This window comes from Saccopteryx leptura, chromosome 3 (genome assembly GCF_036850995.1).
Source record: "Saccopteryx leptura isolate mSacLep1 chromosome 3, mSacLep1_pri_phased_curated, whole genome shotgun sequence".
Classification (NCBI taxonomy): Eukaryota; Metazoa; Chordata; class Mammalia; order Chiroptera; family Emballonuridae; genus Saccopteryx; species Saccopteryx leptura.
In genome coordinates, this window is record NC_089505.1 from 267,691,978 (window position 1) to 267,710,233 (window position 18,256).

Consider the following 18,256-nt stretch of genomic DNA (forward strand, 5'->3'; position numbering starts at 1 on the left):
AGGGAAGATTAACATGAATGTAAACATTAGATTGGCATTTCAGACAAGGCATGTACATGATAGAGGTAATCCATCCATGTTGCTTCAGAGTCTCTGCATGGTTGCTGGGGGGGAATGTAGTTATTATCTGTAAAGAATACAGATATTTAGATACAAATGATATAATCTGTCTCTTTACCCAGAGAACTGAATGCCTACTCCCTTCCATTCACATGCAAACACACCAGATAATTTAATAATTCTTTTCAGTTGCCTTTAATTCTCAGTTTAATTTAGTTACCACTTACAAAATTATTGAGATGAGGTTTGGGGGCTTTTGGGAATTGGAGGAGTCACAGCCTGTGATTTGACCCACTCACCTGTTCCGTAATCACTTTGGAACCATTTTCAATGCTATACACTGTGGGAATAAACCTGGTTAGAGAAGAGTCGATCAGAAATTATTTAGAAAGAGTGTAGGATCAAAGACTTCCCCACTATATCAGCATCATAGAAATTAGAGATGCAAAAGACCCATTAACTGCTTTGTCCTACTTTCATGGAAATTGCACTGAACATTTTTCAAAAGACCTAATCTATTTCTGTTTAAAATAAATGGGAACTCAATGGAGAATCCTGTTAAAGCTTGAAACTGCTGATTGTTGTGCTTTCAGAATTGTTTTTCCTTTTAGATCCACTTGACAGTTTGCATTGCTAATTATTCTGTTCCCATTTGTTTAATTCCAGCATTGCTGCAGGCTTTTGAAGATGGGGGAGAGGCGGGGGCAGGGAGCACCACTGCAGTTTTAAAGTACAGTACTGTACATCAACAAGCCATTAAATGAAAGAGTGTGGGGAAAGAATGATTATGTTGTGTGTGTTCGTGTGCGCGTGCCTGTGTGTGTTTTGCAAGATGGATCAAAGTTAAAGCAAGAAAGTAAACTTTAAACAACTACCAGGCTTTGGTAGCTAGTAACAGTGAAGGTTTTGTCAGTAACCAAATATAGGAGATATGGGGTCCATTGTGGCCTCATTTTACATAGGGTACTTTGTATCTTAATGAATAAGTTGCAGCAACAACTTTTGCTAGTAAATCTAAAGAATATGCATTCTTAGAAATCCAGGTGTTTTATTGTTGTTTTGCAGGTGAATGATTTTTTAAAAATATTGACTTAATTTGCATAATACCATTTTTGATGGAAAAAAGCCTTTAATTTTAAGAGACTGTGTTAAGAATTATCTCTTTTACCAAATAGCTTTAAAGCTTTTCAATTTTTATATTTTGTGAATTCCTATATGGGGGAAAATGCTTTTTCCAGGAATCGCTGCTTTTATTGCCAAAGAATCATTAGTACATTGTGCAGGTTTTGTAATTTAAAAGCATGAACTGAACCATTTAAGAAAATTGAAGTAGTGATGACTCAAATGAGATAAAATTACTTCTTTTGTGTATCTTTTTGTTGTTGATGGTGGTGGCCACGCCTTGGGGGGGGCAGGGAAATTCTATTTAATGACTAGAATTACATACTTTAATTTCCTTTCCTGCATTATAGGATAGAACCCTTTTCAAAAAATATTCTACACTTCATTAGACTGAATGTTTGTATTAATTGAGCATCATTAAATAATTGTAATGCTTGTTTAAGGATACATCAATTTTGACTGTGAAAATTAGTAGAAAAAATTTTTACAGCTCTTTCATATAGGGAGTGCAACTCTGTGTTTGCTACAATGGTGAAAATGACTGTTGTTGAATTTATGTATACACCTTACCTTAGAGAAGCATTACTGGGCAGGTAAGAGTAGATGATGAATGACTAGATATCCATATTTGCAGAATAGGTAATTAGGTAGGAAGGAAAGAAGGAAGGAAGAAAAGAAGGAAGGAAGGAAGGAAGGAAGGAAGGAAGGAAGGAAGGAAGGAAGGAAGGAAGGAAGGAAGGAAGGAAGGAAGGAAGGAAAGAAGGGAGGGAGGGAGGGAGGGAGGGAGCAAGGAAGGAAGGAAGGAAGGAAGGAAGGAAAGAAGGGAGGGAGGGAGGGAGGGAGGGAGGGAGGGAGGGAGGGAGGGAGGGAGGGAGGGAGGGAAAGAAAGAAATGAAAGGAAGAATGTAGTTTCTGGTTGCTATAAGCAACAGACAGCTATTTCTAAACCTCTGGAGATACAGTGGATAGCAAACATTGTGTGCCTAGTGATTTCAACCTCCACACATGAACTCAGTTGAATGCTTGAGAGCTAAGACGAAACTCATACACATTCTTGCAAACCATTGCCATGGCAACATACTAAAAATTTCCAAGGTTTGTCTCCCTCAAGATTGCACCTGCATTTAGCTTATTGTGAAACAAAAAAAGAAGGCTTTCCAACTTGAAAATGCTTAGAAATGATTGGGAATATGTTTTGAAATAAAGTGGAGTTTGGAAGTTGAAGAGCAAAACAGAACATTCAAGAAAAAAGTACATTTCAATTTTCCATGCACTCCTTGGCATTCTTTCCACTCCTACGTCACAATACTCTAGGCAAGGGCAAATGTTGATAGTCTGCCTATTGGAGATTTTGGTGCTTTACCCACTACAGTGACAAACATGCTGTCTCTGGCAGATTAAAGGTAACACATATGCATGTCTAGTATAATAATGATAAAGGCGAGAATAGCTAAGATTTCTGTAGCGTTGATTATGCACCAGGAACAGTGTTAAGCACTTCATGGATCATGATTATCCTAGTTCTTACAGCTACACTGCAGAGATTGGTACTGCATCTTTCTCATTTTTACAAATGAGAGGTTAAATAAATCATCACCCAAGTTTTAACAGCTCCAGATTTAAACTCAGTGCCCATACACCAAATCAATGGGGAGCAAGAGTACAATATCCCATAAGCAGTACTGGTGCTGCTCAGTTTGTCAAGTGAAATGCTGGTCCTAGGAAACCAGAAAAGAGGCTACCACTGAGAGCATCCTTCTCTCTACTCAGGATGCATGGAATGATTTACCCATGCTGGGTAAATATACCTGACCCAATGCATGGTAGCGTTAAGTTCTACCTAGAAGTACAAGCCAATGTTCCCCCAGTGTCTTGGGTAGCAAGGTGATCAAAGACAGGAAGGCAGCCACCTTCTATATTCCGTTATTCTTTTCCTTCCCAACCAACCTGATGGAGCACCCAAGGAGGGTTGGCTCCTGTCTGACTAGGTCTTAGAAAATATAAATTGATATATTTTGAGTCTAGCTACAGTAAGATTTCTTGGACTTAATAAAATAAAAGCCTCTTTGAAATTTATTGTGGTAAAAAAATATTACTGGTCACATAAATAAAAGCACTATCTTTATAAGAAACTTTGCATTTTGCAGAAACTAGCAGATCTTGTGTCTAGCCTCATGAGCTTATCTGAGTTCTAAAAAAGTACCTATGCTTTCTTGAGAGTCTCTCTGACCCTCTTTCTGTTACTTAGTCTTAATTTATTATTTCTTACAATAATTAAAGAACCTGGATTTTCTGGACTTGTAGCTCGAAGCAGATCTGAAGGAGCAAATATGAAAAGGGACAAGGGTGTCTATAAAGCCTAATGGTGATAGAGAAAAGAGAACGTTTCGTAAGAGTAGTTATCGACTGAAAAGGGAAAGAGCATTTTGGGGACTCACGGAGCAGAAGAGTGACACAAACATTTTTGGCATCTGAGATCACTACTGAGTTATAGGTACCGATGCTCCTAACAAGGATTCTAAGCCATCAAGCAAAGCTTGTTTTCTGAGCTTTCTGTTTAAAATGTGATATGTGATTTCAAAAGTTCTCATGATGATAAAGGACATATTTTTCTTGTCTTTAATCAGCAGGTGTCCCAGTAAAGAGAAGGAAAGGAAGAGGGAGGGATTTCAGAAGTGTGAAGGGAAGAAAAAGGGCACATGCAGGTGGGAGAGGTGTGATAGCCATGTCGAGAAAACACATTAGAATTGAGTGGGACTGATGGTAAATGCAAGGCTGGAGAGGAAACGGCTATCCAAGAGAGGATGTAGTCAATCCCTTAGCAATCTAAGTGTTTACATGTGACCATTACTTATCACTACTATATATTTTAATGGCAAAAAATGTGTGAATACTGTTTGAAGAAGCAATCATTAGACAATCGCATACCTAAATAAAACACCCGAATACATGTGGGAAGAGTTCAGGCACAGATGCCATCTAATGAATGTGTGCACAAAAGCAAGCTTTCTACTGAAGCTCCGGTGCACAGTAGAAGACAATTAGCAATATTCTCCCCCGGCATCTGCACGTGTGTTCTGTGTGTTCTGTCTGTTCTGTGCTCAGTGGACTTTGCACTGAGCACTCTCTGCTCAGGCAACTCTGATTTCCTTGTGTTTCTTCAAGGACTTTCTTCAAGTTTTCAATAAAACATAGGAAAGAAGTGAAAGAGACAAAGTTTGAGAAACTTTGGAAAAGTAGCATGTTAACCCCACGTTATTTTTGTTTTCTCCCACCCAAACATGAAACTGGGAGCAATGGAAGGAGTGGGATGCTAACTGGATGGGGAGCCATGAGGCCTGAATCTACTCTGGAGATGAGTCTGACACTGAGTGGTGCAGATATTTGATACTTCACACCTGAGAGTGCCAACTTAGGGTGTCCCTCTCTTTATTCTAAGGGGACCAGAGAAGAAAATTCAGAGTGGCTCCCAACTCTGAAACAGATAGGATTTAACAATGCATGGCTACATCACACAGCTAGGGAGAAGAAAAGCACCTTGGCTTTTTCATACATTGATGCTATTATTATTATTTGAGGTGGTTTTTTAAAAACTGCTCTCATATCAAATATATATATATATAATTTGCTCTGTTTATAGGATGTTCAAACATGGAAGTGTGGATTTAAGTCAGGAAATTGTACTTTATTTATAAAGCATATGTCTGTCTAAAAATCTCAGGTGGCCAGTGCTAAGAAGAAATGTTTCACATTGCCAGGAGAGCGAAGTGTACAAAGCCAGCCATGTCTAGATAATAAATACTGCTAGTAACATCTTCTAAGTGCCAGCCACTATGCTAGACAGTGCTTCTGTCTATCCAGTCTCACAGAATATAATAGCCATAATAATCTTGCAAAATAGAGATAATTAACTTTATTTTTACATAGGAAGGATTGAAGAGAATTTAAGGAGTTTGTCCAAAGTCACAGAACTCATAAGTGGCAGAGCTGGGATTTCAGCCCAGTCTGTGTTGCTCTTAAACTCATGCTCTCCCATGCTTGGTGGTCAAAGATTTTCCGCTCATAGACAGCCTCTGTTTGTCACACATTTGAAGTAAGTTCTTTATGCACTTGTAGGTAGCAAAGACTTTTTCCTTATTGTATTCTTCCTTTGTTTAACTCCTATTTAATCAAAGGTATTCAATACATGATTATAAATGGATGGATGGATGGATGGAATGGATGGATGGATGGATGGATGGATGGATGGATGGATGGATGAGTGAATGGAAGAATCAAGCAAAAGGTATAAATGTTAGGAGTGCATTATTTTCTGCACTTATTTCTTGGTCTGAATTTGATGGCTGGTCTCAGTCAGCACTTGCCTTTATGTAGTTTGTTTCAGGATGAAGATAAAACTTTCATCCTTTAGTTAAATTTTGAAGGAAAATGTTATAAAGGTATAGTTTTTTTATAATTAAATAAAACTACTTATGATTTAAGACTATTTCAAATAGAGTTCAGGGGAGCCAGGGAGAGTTGGAGAAATGGAATATAAGAAAAAAACCCAAAATGATAGTTAACTATTTTTCAGTTATTTCCAGAAAGCAGGCTCTATTTATCTTTTAGCTTTCTCAAAGGACAGAAATGCTTCATAAAAGCAGGCAGACCAACTTATTACAAGACATTTTTAGCCTTCTTTCCCTCTAACTTACAATCATTCTCTCTTTTCGGTTAAAGATATTGTCACTTTTTGCTATTTCTCTACCATAAATTTCCAGCCATGAGATAAAACATGGAAAACAGTTATAAAAGTTTATTGTCACTTCTAGAGATGTTAGAAGGCAGATAAAAAGTGTGACTTTTGCCACAATTCTCATCTTACACTCTGAGAAGTTATACTCCTGGAAAATTATACTTCCTCACTCTTATTTTGAGATTTAATGAGCTGTTATAAATAAGCAATTGTGAAAATAAACACCTAGGCGTAGTGAGCTTAAGAACATCAGGATAGAATTATTTGAACTGATTCTACCAAATTAAGGTTTCTATATATCATTTCTTCTATTTTTAAAGTCAAGATGAATCCGTCACTCTTAAATTGATTGATTCTATTTTCACAACTATAGTTATTTTTATAAAACACTTTTATTTAAATTGCAAATACTTAAAGAGATAAGCCATACTTTAGAGCAGAGGTAGTAAACCTTTTTATACCTACTGCTCACTTTTGTATCTCTGTTAGTAAAATTTTCTAACCATGCACTGGTTCCACAGTAATGGTGATTTATAAAGTAGGGAAGTAACTTTACTTTATAAAATTTATAAAGCAGAGTTACAGCAAGTTAAAGCATATAATAATAATAATAATAATAATAATAATTACTTACCAAGTACTTTATGTCAGATTTTTGCTAAGTTTGGCAGAATAAATCTTCATAAAACAACTTACTATAGTTAAATCTTTTTATTTATACTTTGGTTGCTATACTACCGCCCACCATGAAAGCTGGAACTCCCACTAGTGGGTGGTAGGGGCCAGGTTGACTACCATTGCTTTAGAGTGTGATTACATATTTCCATCTATATCTACATATTATTGACATATTTACATTTGTCAATCATGAAATTTAAAAATGTTTAAAATATAACAAAAACAAATTTTAAGGTGTATGGCTTAGTATATTGATGTACATATATGCTGTGAAATAATTGCCACAATCAATAGAGATGACATTATTTTTTTTTGTATTTTTCCAAAGTGAGAAGCTGGGGGGTGCTGACAGACTCCTGCATGCACCCGACCGGGATCTACCTGGCATGCCCACCAGGGTTCTGGAGCATTGCTCCATTGTGGCTGGAGCCACTCTAGCGCCTGAGGTAAAGTCCAAAGAGCTGTCCTCAGTGCCTGGCAAACTTTGCTCCAATGGAGCCATGGCTGCGGGAGGGGAAGAGAGAGACAGAGAGGAAGGAGAGGGGGAGGGGTGGAGAAGCAGATGTGTGCCCTGGCCAGGAATCGAACCTGGGACTTCTACACACTGGGCAGACGCTGTACTGCTGAGCCAAATGGCCAGGGCCAGAGATGACATTTTTAAACCAACTCTATTGAATTCCTATTATAGGATGTTCTGGAAATGTAAAACTATCCCACAAAAGTTAATGAAATAAGCACATAAGCAGTGCCTAAAATTTTAAGTGTAAACATAATTTGGAAAGGCAAATACCTCCACTATTCTATTGCACTAATAAAATATGGCTGAGCATCTTATAAGAATTAATTAATATGTTTAAATCCATATGGAGGACACAATCATAGACAAGATCATGTTATATTTACAAATACAACCACTGCAGCAAGGAGCATTGCATGGCATGGATCACACTTAGTCTCTTCTTCTTCTTCTCCCCTCTGCATTCCCCCTTCTCTTCTTTTTTTCTTCCTTCTCTCTCTGTCTCTCTCTTTCCTTAATTTTCAGCATTTGCTACCTGATCAGTTTTTTATGTTTATCTGTTCATTTAGATGTTCTATAGTAGAACATGCATTGGAAGTGACACCACTGCTTGATAGAAACACTCATAGAGTTGCCGGTCAGATATTGGCTTAACTGGGGGAGCTTAATATAGAATGTTGCATATATTTAACCCATGGGGGAAAAAATCAGAAAATCAACTTTCTCTTAACTAAATCATCATCATTCCCAACTACATCCCTATTTCTTGCTGTTACATACTCCAAGCATTTTGTGGAATAAAAGTTCTCATATATTCCCAGGTTGAAGCTCTATCAAGGAGACATTGGCCATGGTACTACCTACCCAGTCGGAAATAAATGTGCCTGTGGCTCCTTCTATACCTTTGATTTGCACCCCTAATTCTAGGGCCATCATGTAAATGAAACTGCCCCAATCAATAAATGCATTTCTACACCATATCTGGAGAAACAACCAGTATTATTAATAAACAATCACTTCCATTTATTTAACTCCAAGATGTAATAAGAGATAATTTGAAAAAATCCTAATGATGGTTATACAAGAGAGACAAAGATAAATATCACATTAGCACTTAAGTGGTGAAAACAGTAGTTAATAAAAGAGACCTTCAAAGTTGGAAGGATTTTCATCAGTTGATTAATGAGAAGAGAGAGAGTTCATTGAGTTAACTTTGTAGCCAGGTAGGCCTGCGAAATTCTAACTAGAGGGAAAATTGACAGAAAAAATTCAGTAATTTACATCTTATTTTCAGTCCCAAGAATTAATTTATGCATTTACATGCAGAGATAAGAGGCAAGGTGTTTAAGCTCTTTAAAAAATAAGAAAAGACTAGCACAAGTAAATAAAGAATGTTCTAGATTTTCTCCTTTTCAAAATAATTTCAGTTAATAGTTGAATTTTTGTAACTGGATTTAAAAAATTTTAAACTCTAGCGTTCATTTTATTCCCTTTTTAAGTGTAATTTGTGCACAATATCAAGTGGTGCAACAGCTGTGTGTATGTGTCTCCATGTATGTGATGGCTTCATAGAAATTTTAGTGGTCACTTATTAAAATCCAGTATTCTCCTTTTGCCACCTTTTTAACTTACTTATAATTTATTTTACCATGTATCTTTATAGACCACATCAGCCTTTAGAGAGCAAATACTTTCAAATGGATAGATGGGTAGATGAGATGAAGGGGTGATGAATAGATGGATGGAAGTCAACTAAAATAACAGACAATTACAATCTCCTGGGAGTCGAGATAATGCCATAGCTTTGTCATTAATTAGCAGAACAATGTGGATAAACAGAAACAAATTTTTGGCTTCATTTTTCTGATATATAAAATAAATATCCCTAAGGTCTGGCTCAGTACAAAAGGATATATGAGTGCTTGACTGAAACTTGATTCCATTCCCCTATGTGTTCAAGGCCAACACTGCAAGCTTGGATTTTAGAGGCACGTTAGTTGGAATAGTCCATCGTTGGCATTTTATAATTATAAAATCTGGTTTGGTCTCATAATAAATAAGGATTTTCAGTTCAACCTGTGTGACTAATTAGCTTTTTTAGTAACAGTAATTGAACCAGAATTTCATACTGACACAGCTAGAAGCCTGGATTTGCATTCTAAACATCTGTCAGTATTGAATTTGGAAACCACCAAACCCATTTCAGGAGGTGCTTTATCCCAGCACAAGCCAAACAGAGAGGGAATACATTGGATGACACACATATTCTAGTTTTCCCTTCAGCACTTCACTCCGCTGTCAGTAGTCTTTGGAGGTCTGTACTCCTCATGGATTCTAATTAGTGAGAATCCAGGAAAATAGATTATTCCAATATCTTTCTAAAAATATAAACGTTATTTTAACTTTCATTTATTTATTTATTTATCTATTTATTTATTTATTTATTTTTGGCCATCTATTCTTTATGCTTCGGCTGAAAATGGAAAACAATATAAGCATAGAAGTCATCATTAGCTTATAGAAATAGTATAAAAGATGTACCATCCTTTTTAAAACATAAATTTAATTTCAACCTTCCTGACATCAACTTTCTACTCTGAAGATTTATTTTTTTGCATAATTTTGCCTAAATATAATGTTTTTCCTTTATTAATCAGAAATCGAGTTCTTTTCTTTCTTTTTAATATTCTTTATGTTATTTTATTTTTATATTTTAAAATTTTTATTTATCGATTTTTGAGAGGGGGAAGGGAGAGAGAGAAAACATTGACTTGTTGTTTCACTTATTGATACATTTATTGGTTAATTTTTGTATGTGCCCTGACCCGAGATTGAATCCACAACCTTGGCATATTGGGATGGAGCTCTAACCAACTGAGCTACCTGGCCAGGGCCCCATAATTTTATTTAAATTAATTTACCTATGGTATTATTTTTGCATCCCTATCTTTCCCTTTGAGTTTTGCCGGTTAGAACATCCAGTAGAAATGTATATCAAAATGTGTGTTAGAATGAGTAAGATATTGTGATATCTTTACCACAGTAGAATTTTTCTATCCAACCCATTCTCACCAATCTGGAACCATCACATACATTTTAAGCAGCCAAGAAAATCTTGAAGAAAATTGAATGGCTTTCAAGTCTGTCTTTTTTCCAAGCAGGCAGCTGATTTATGGTCACTTTTTATAATAACCTAAGGCGTCAGTTGGGGAAAAAAAAAAACATTAAAGAAATGTGAAAGCTAGATGCTTTCAAGGATACTTAAGCTTTGCCCTAAATATTCATGAATGCCAATGTTCAAACATTTGAATGGTGCACAAATTTTTTTTCTTATTTTTTTTGAGCAGGCACTTAACTATAACCCTCAAGATAATAGCACCTCCACCTACATTCTGAACAAGCATATTGTGGTAAATATTTAATGCAGTAATAATATGGAAGCATGGTTACATTTCTAGAAAAATAAGTTATTTAAATTGCCTTAATTGTTATTTGTATTAATGAGTGATTTGTTCATATGCTTCATTGGGCACAATAAGTTATTTGCAGGTAAGAACTAGTTAATACCTTGTTAGGCAGTGAACACATTTTGTGACCATCAAAAAATGCTGTAGATAGATGAGATATTTCATGTTTTATGGTGACTAATTGATCCTCCTTTTTTCTTATTCATATACTGGAGGTAGAATTTATCCTTCACATATTGGATCTGTTTATCATTTTTATTTTTGATTAAAGAGCCATGTTATTGACATCTTTATATGTTCTCTACTACTTAGAAAACACAACTGATAAATAAGAATAAAAAATTTGAGACAATGGACACTACTGTGGGTTCTATGCAGAGTCTCTAAATTCTTTTGCACCTTTAATATCATTGTTGATTGACTAAAATTACCAATTTGATATATTTCCTTATTGGTTTGATTCATCAAATTGATCCACTCTTTGGAAATTGTATATATGTATTATAAATTTTTGTGTATGTGCAGTTATTGCTCTTGGTAAAAATGTGATTTCCTCCAGCTCCTAGAAACTTCTCATTCCATAGATTATCTGTGCAGTGGGTCAGACCTAACTTGGGGAATTTGTAACATTGATTCAGAATCCTGTCATCTTGTTTTCAGGGAAACACACCTAGCAATAAATCTTTTCTGGAAAGAATATCAGATTCAGTCCTGAAAGCCAGACATAAATGCTCTCTCTCCCAGAGCAGCCTCATAGAAACAAAAGTATTAGCACGAACAAGTGTCCATCAATTAGCCAAACATACCACATTTCAGCTAGAACCATACAACTCTACCTATCAGTTTTCTCAACCAATTGAGCCTAAATGTCCTTTATAGCAGTGAAAAGTTAGGCTAAATAATATTATACAAGTGAGTGCCATTGCGTGAGACAATATATTTTTTTTTACTTTGTCTTTGGATGTATAGCCACGCTATTTCTATCTAGAAACAGTTTTAATTGAAATTTTAGAATAAATCAAGGATTGCTTTGCTTGCATAAAATTCACAATGGGCATCCTTTCAAAAGAGCAAATTCACGGTTGGAATTTGCTCTTTTTCTCACAAAGCAGGTTTGTCCTGGTAGATATTTTAGGTGTTTTCATAGGAATGTATCTATTTTCAGCAAAGCTGTTTAGCATGAGGAATAAAGTTTAAGAATGCTGTTCTTATCAAAGATGTTTGAGATTAAGTTTATGTTTCTTCCTATTATATGTCTTTACCACACTGATATGCAATTGTGCTATATTTTAGAGAGTCATAACAGGTGAATATGCAGCAAATTCCACCATTATGGGTGGAGGAGGGAAAGACTCTCTGTGAGATAAAAGCACAAAACTACACCAGTGTTTCTCTACTTTCTTACCTACCAAAGGGCTATTCCTAATAACTCTGAACATTAAATAAATTAGTCTAAGTTCCTTTAAAATTTATTTTTCTATTACAGTTGACATAAAATATTATATAAGTTTCACGTGTACAACATTGTGATTGAACATTTATAAACCTTACGAAGTGTTCACCCCAACAAATCTTGTACCCATCTGGCTCATCTAACTTCTTACTATATATTAACCACAACCTTTCTCTCCCATTCTCATTACATTTTTCTACCCTATAACATATTGTTTATCGACTGAATATAATGAATTAAGTGTCAGTGCCTTTATTTATTTAATTTTGTCCAAGTTATCTTTTTCCCTTTAGGGAGACTGCAATATTTTTAGTAGACCTTTTAGCAAGAACAGATGCTATGTGAATTCACAGCCAACCCTGAATTAAAGATCAACGTGGCACTTTGACCTCTGAGTGGTTAAATGTACAGTTTGGGACACTTCTAAATGGATAGTTATATAAAGCTAATGCTTTCTCTTGATCACCATTCTGTCCCTTTCAGTAGGTAGTCTCTCTTCTGAAAAAGGTTATAAGCATCAGCAAGAGGTCTACTAAAGAATAGAATTGATTAATGTGACATATTTGAGTTTCTTTCTACCACTCTCTCAACAGCATGTTATATAGAGAGGCCATTCCAAAGTCAGTGAATTAAATTACACAGTTTGGGCTAGAAAATTGTTCCGTTAATTTAGCCTCCAAAATGAAATTTAATTTTTTTTTTACTTGAGACACTTACTGATTTTTCATACAGCGATGATTTCTGCCTACACAGCTATTGATTTAATATTTTTTATTCACAAGACTGTTGCCAGTTGTGTGTGTGTGTGTTTGTGTGTGTGTGTGTGTGTGTGTGAGAGAGAGAGAGAGAGAGAGAGAGAGAGAGAGAGAGAGAGAGAGAAAGACTCTTTCTGGATTTTAATTTCTGAAGGAAAAATTTGAAAACCAAGAATATATATTCATTATACAGGAAAAATACATTAAAAACTAAATTATATGTAGTTTTTCGATAAGGTCATATTTGTACAGGTTTTTTTTTTTCTACTGTAAAGGGCTATCAAAGGTACTATTTAATGGGTGACATGTTTTGTTATTTTAGGTACTATGTTTTGTAAAAGATAACACGGAGACTTTTCTAACACTTTCTGTTTGCTATGAAATTGTTCTAAAAGGTTGTTGAACATAGAAAATAGGTCCACTTTTAAAACAAAATTGAACTTTGTGGCTAAATAATTTAATCTGCATGGAACACTATACACCGAGTCACATATTTTCAGTTCATGAATTTCTTTTAAGAAGCAGACTTTATTTTGTAGACTTGATGTTTGACATCTAATTCAGAGTTTGAATCTAGGCAATGAAAGAGGTAGGCTTAGTTCAACAAAGTACCAATAAAGCTACTGTATTTTGATTACATAATACCATGAGGTTTTACATGGAGAATAATTCACATGTACAACTTTCAGGTTAATATCTAATATTACATTACTTATAAATGTAGTGCAAGAAAGATTAAATTGGCTCTACATTTGTGAATGATAACAGTGTTGAAAATATTGCAGCTTTTATAAGCATTCACAATGTGGGTCTATTCTAGGTACTCTTTGTATACTAATTTAATTCTTACAAGAGGAATTATCATGCTATCGAATTTTTAGCTGAGAAAAATAAGGCACAGAATAGGGTTTAAACTTTTAAGTCAGAGTTTCTCAACTTCTGTACTACTGGCATTTTGGATCAGTATATTCTTTGTTGTGGTTGGGCTGTCATGTGCATTTCAAAATATTAACAACCTTCCTGGTCTCTGCCAATAGTAGCTAACACCATCCATGCACACCCCTCCCCCCAGCCAACCTCAGTTTAATTGTATCACCTGTAATGTCTCTAGACATAGCCAAATATCCCCCAAGTGGGAGGGGAAAGGGGGCAACATTCCTGCTGGAATGAGAAACAGATTGCAGAAATGTATTCACATCCTCCTATCAAGAACCAAACAACAATGCCTTTACACTGATTTCATCAATACAGTTAACATTCTTCAAGGAAAATGAGAAATTCTCTTGTAACCCTGAAATTAATTTTAGAGAGTGTTCACTATGATTGAGAAAAAAGCAGATTTGTACTTAAAGTTAGCACTTGAAAAAGCGAATTATGTTCTCTGGTGCAAATTGAAACAATTGGCTGGCAAGACCTCATAATTTAATAACTTGCTATTATCAAGTTAGTTTGGATGTTAGCCTGCAAGATACGCTTGTGCCAAAAGGAGATGGGATTTTGCCTTTTAAAGCTCACTTTAATGAAAGATACCTATGTGACTACCACACCAATTGCTGATATCACTAACAGGAAGAGTTACAATGCCAGGAAAACCAATATTTTGAACTTTGTCTTTTACAATAACCACAGCAAAATGAATGAATCCTAGCTCCTAATTGTCTCAGAGGAATTAAAAACATAACAATATGAAACTATCTCAAGATGCTATTTAGATGCTTGCATTTAATTAAAGTTATATTGTGATGCATTAGCATATGAAGACGCCTTTGTTCTTAATTAAAGATGCTGTACTTGTGAGATTTTTAAGTCTGATTTTTGTCACAAAAGTGCCTTAACCCTTGTCTCCATTTTTCAAAATGACACAATTTTTTTATATTTATTTATTCTTTAATCTCTGACTATATTAGCAACTCCTTTAATGAAACCAAGTCATATCATATTTATGCTTTTTCTTAAAAATGTAAGAACTATATTATTTTTTCAGTTTTTACTAAGGTATAACTGATATATTAGTTTTAGTTGTACAATATAATGATTCACTATTTATATTGCAAAATGATCACTACAATAAGTCTACTTAATATGCATCACAAGCTATATTAACTCCACTTTTAACAAAGGGTTTTATTAACATCACTATTCTGAATATTGTCTAAACAATTAAATCTCCTTAATCCTTAGCTGATGTAGTGAGATATTTTTCTTCGTGTTTCTTAAATTCTCTGTGTGTTAGCATTAGCCAAATCTGATGCAAACCTTTACGGTTTCCGTGCAATAACTATGCTGTGTTTACTGCTGCTTGTAAGTGGCAATAAAGAACAACCTTTAGTGCTTGTAAATGAGTTAATTATGTGACTAGCTGCTTGGATTTATACACTCTGCTTTTCATTACAGTGATAGTTGTCTTTTTCTGCTGTAAGTGCAACAAAGCAACTAGAATGTCACAGAAAAAAACAACATTGTCATCTCTTTCCTATTTACTACAAAGTACCATCCCCCTAAATATGCTTTTCATTTATTATGAAAACTTAAGAATAAAAAAGAATGGGGACATGATACCTGCTGCTTGAATGTTACAAAAGTGATAATTTAGTGTCAAAGCTAAATACAAAATTTTTAAATGTCTATATTTGCTTCCTTTTTTTACTCCAGTGGAAAATACTGTTTTTGAATAACCATAAGTTGTATCTCAAAGATTCATCAAACTCTACCTGGTCATGAATGTAAAAGGTTATAGCTATTCTGCTTTTAGGAAGCCAAACACAAGTGCCGCGTAAAACCTACTGATGCATCACTTCAGGGCTGTGATAAGTTTCAAACCATCTGTTTCTGCCAGGTTGTTTTAGACCTGCACACTCCTCTGTGCAGCGTCGCCGTGCAATGGAATGGATAGAAATCTGCAAGCTGGCAACCACCATTTCCATGTCCTCATGTAAAATAATCTGTGATGATGTTTTCGTAAATATGCAATACCTCCATGAGAATTCTAGACTAAGTTGGAAAAAAAATGCAGGCTTTGTGTTCTTGGGAAGGGATATGCTAAATTTTGTTTCTCAACCTGTCAGGTAAATACAAATGGTATTTCAATTGTCAGTGAGACGAAGACCAGAAGCTCTGTTAGGTCTCTTTAAAGTAATCTACTGAATGTCATTCTTTTACAGACCACAGATGACATCCTTGTGGCCTCAGCCGAGTGTCCCAGCGATGATGAGGATATCGACCCCTGTGAGCCAAGCTCAGGTGGGTTAGGTTAGTCGACTTTTTTCTTACTTTCTTTGCTTTACTTTAAATCTTTGTTGCATGCTATAGTCCTTAGAAAAGCCTTGCATTTAAATATAGAAGTCCATCCTATTATAGTGTTATAAAGTAATGTACCTTAATTCCGCGGGTTTCATAGAGACACCAAGGCAGGATACAGAAGAAGTTTTAGGAGATTTATTAATAAGCTGGCTACATATGACTTACATGGGGTATAGCTAACCCAAATTGTGCAGCCTCGAATATAGCTCTGAGGCTAGTTATATAGACATGATCACATACAGGTTGGGGGAGCATGACACAATAGTTAATTACTAACAAGTTTGCAACATTTATCTATAGGATCTATTGAAAGGAAAAAATATTTCTACATATTAAAACTTACAAGGTAACACAATGGGGGGGGGATGTCGTTTTACATATCAACACAGTAGTGATAAATGTCGCTTTACATATCAAAAGACATTCCCAAATCTTCTAGTGTCTAGCCGCCCCCCCCCCCCCCCATCCCTGTCCTCACAGTGAAAAGGTTAGCTTAGGATAAGGAGAGAGGCCAAATGAAAATACCCTTGGAAACCTAACAAGCTAGTCCCCACTTGTTTAGTTTACAAGTTTTTATACATATAAAGGATTTCAAGAGGGATGATTTTTAGAAAGCATATAAAATGTTACAGAATGCAGGTTTTACAAACAAGGGGGAGTTGGCTCATGATCCCTTTGTCTAGAGCGGTGGTAGTCAACCTGGTGCCTACTGTCCACTAGTGGGCATTCCAGCTTTCATGGTGGGTGGTAGTGGAGCAACCAAAGTATAAATAAAAAGATAGATTTAACTATAGTAAGTTGTTTTATAAAGATTTATTCTGCCAAACTTAGCAAAAATCCAACATAAAGTACTTAGTAAATAATTATTATTATATGCTTTAGCTTGCTGTAACTCTGCTTTATAAATTTTATAAAGTAAAGTTACTTCCCTACTTTATAAATCACCATTACTGTGGAACCGGTGGGCGGTTAGAAAATTTTACTACTAACAGAGATACAAAAGTGGGCGGTAGGTATAAAAAGGTTGACTAGGGATACATCACTCTCAGGACTCCAGGAGGGAGGTAGAGTTAGAATCAGTGTAGGATATGTAAACATTGTCTCCTAAGGGATCTTATTGAAGGGAAAGAGGAAGTTCTTCTTTGTCTAGCAAGTAGTGGCCTCAGTCCTTCCAAAGAACTATAGTTAAACTATGATTACTAACTTTTTTTCTTTTCAGAAAGGAGGGGTAAGGGGACCTGACTCTTCTTTCCAAAATACTAATGTTAATTTTTGCAATTCTTTGGCACTTTATCACAATAGAATGCCTTGTTGTGAGATAAGGGTCATTGCTTTCTACAGGATACATTTTCCCCCACATTTTTTATATAAAAAATGTAAAAACAAAACATACCAAGATTATGGACTTCAGAAAGAGTGGTGGGGGATAGCACACAGGGCTGGTACCTACTGTTCACATTCCATTAACCTGAAACCCAATTTTTGTGTATAATGTTACAATGAGCTTTCCCTTTGGTCACTTATAGCAAAATTGTAAAGCTTAAAATTTATAGTGCATTGTGGAAAATTATTTGACTTTTCTACTGAAAAAAATTCACGCCACTCACTCAACTAGCAAACTATCTTAAGTAATATATTTCTGAATTTCCAAAGTGAGAGTATTATGGCAGCAGTAACACAAACAGCAGGGAGAGTGCTTGCTATATTAACAGAGAAAATTTGAGTCTTGCCATGGCTCTCTAACATTCAAGCTCACACATTTTAATTCTAGCTGGTGCATAATTTCTCCTCCTTCCTTTGTGACGTGATGTGACTGACCAACACATAAAAACTATTTCCACTCAAGCCCTGTTCTGTTTTTTTCTCCTCTTTATTAAAGTGCTGATGTGGACTCTGAAAGTTAATTATAGCCTCAGTGTTGTTTTTTTTCCAGTTATTCCTAATACCAAGTATTAGGGTCATTTCTGGAATTTTCTTTGTAAAGCAGCGTTTCTTAAAATTCAATAATTTTCTTGTCTCATTTAACAAAATGAGTGAGGAAGATATGGACTAACCACTATCAGCTAACGCATGACCTCAGAAGATGTCACCTAGTGCCCTAGGAAAACTTCATGTCACAGTAACTCATTTGCATTGCTGTGAAGAATATTATTTTAAAGTAAATCTACT

The 18,256-nt window shown here is 35.4% G+C and overlaps 1 protein-coding gene across 23 annotated transcripts in view; it reads left to right on the forward strand.

The window, feature by feature from the left end:
• The window catches only part of NRXN1 (neurexin 1), a 1,251,736-nt gene that overhangs the window by 1,201,605 nt on the left and 31,875 nt on the right, over nucleotides 1–18,256 (forward strand). For 14 of the 23 annotated variants that reach the window (XM_066378279.1, XM_066378291.1, XM_066378283.1 and 11 more), the window contains one exon: nucleotides 15,949–16,036. In XM_066378279.1, the coding sequence (XP_066234376.1) occupies nucleotides 15,949–16,036 (88 nt within the window). The remainder of the gene's footprint in view (nucleotides 1–15,948; nucleotides 16,037–18,256) is intronic. The other 9 variants (XM_066378280.1, XM_066378292.1, XM_066378284.1 and 6 more) reach the window with 1 other exon arrangement.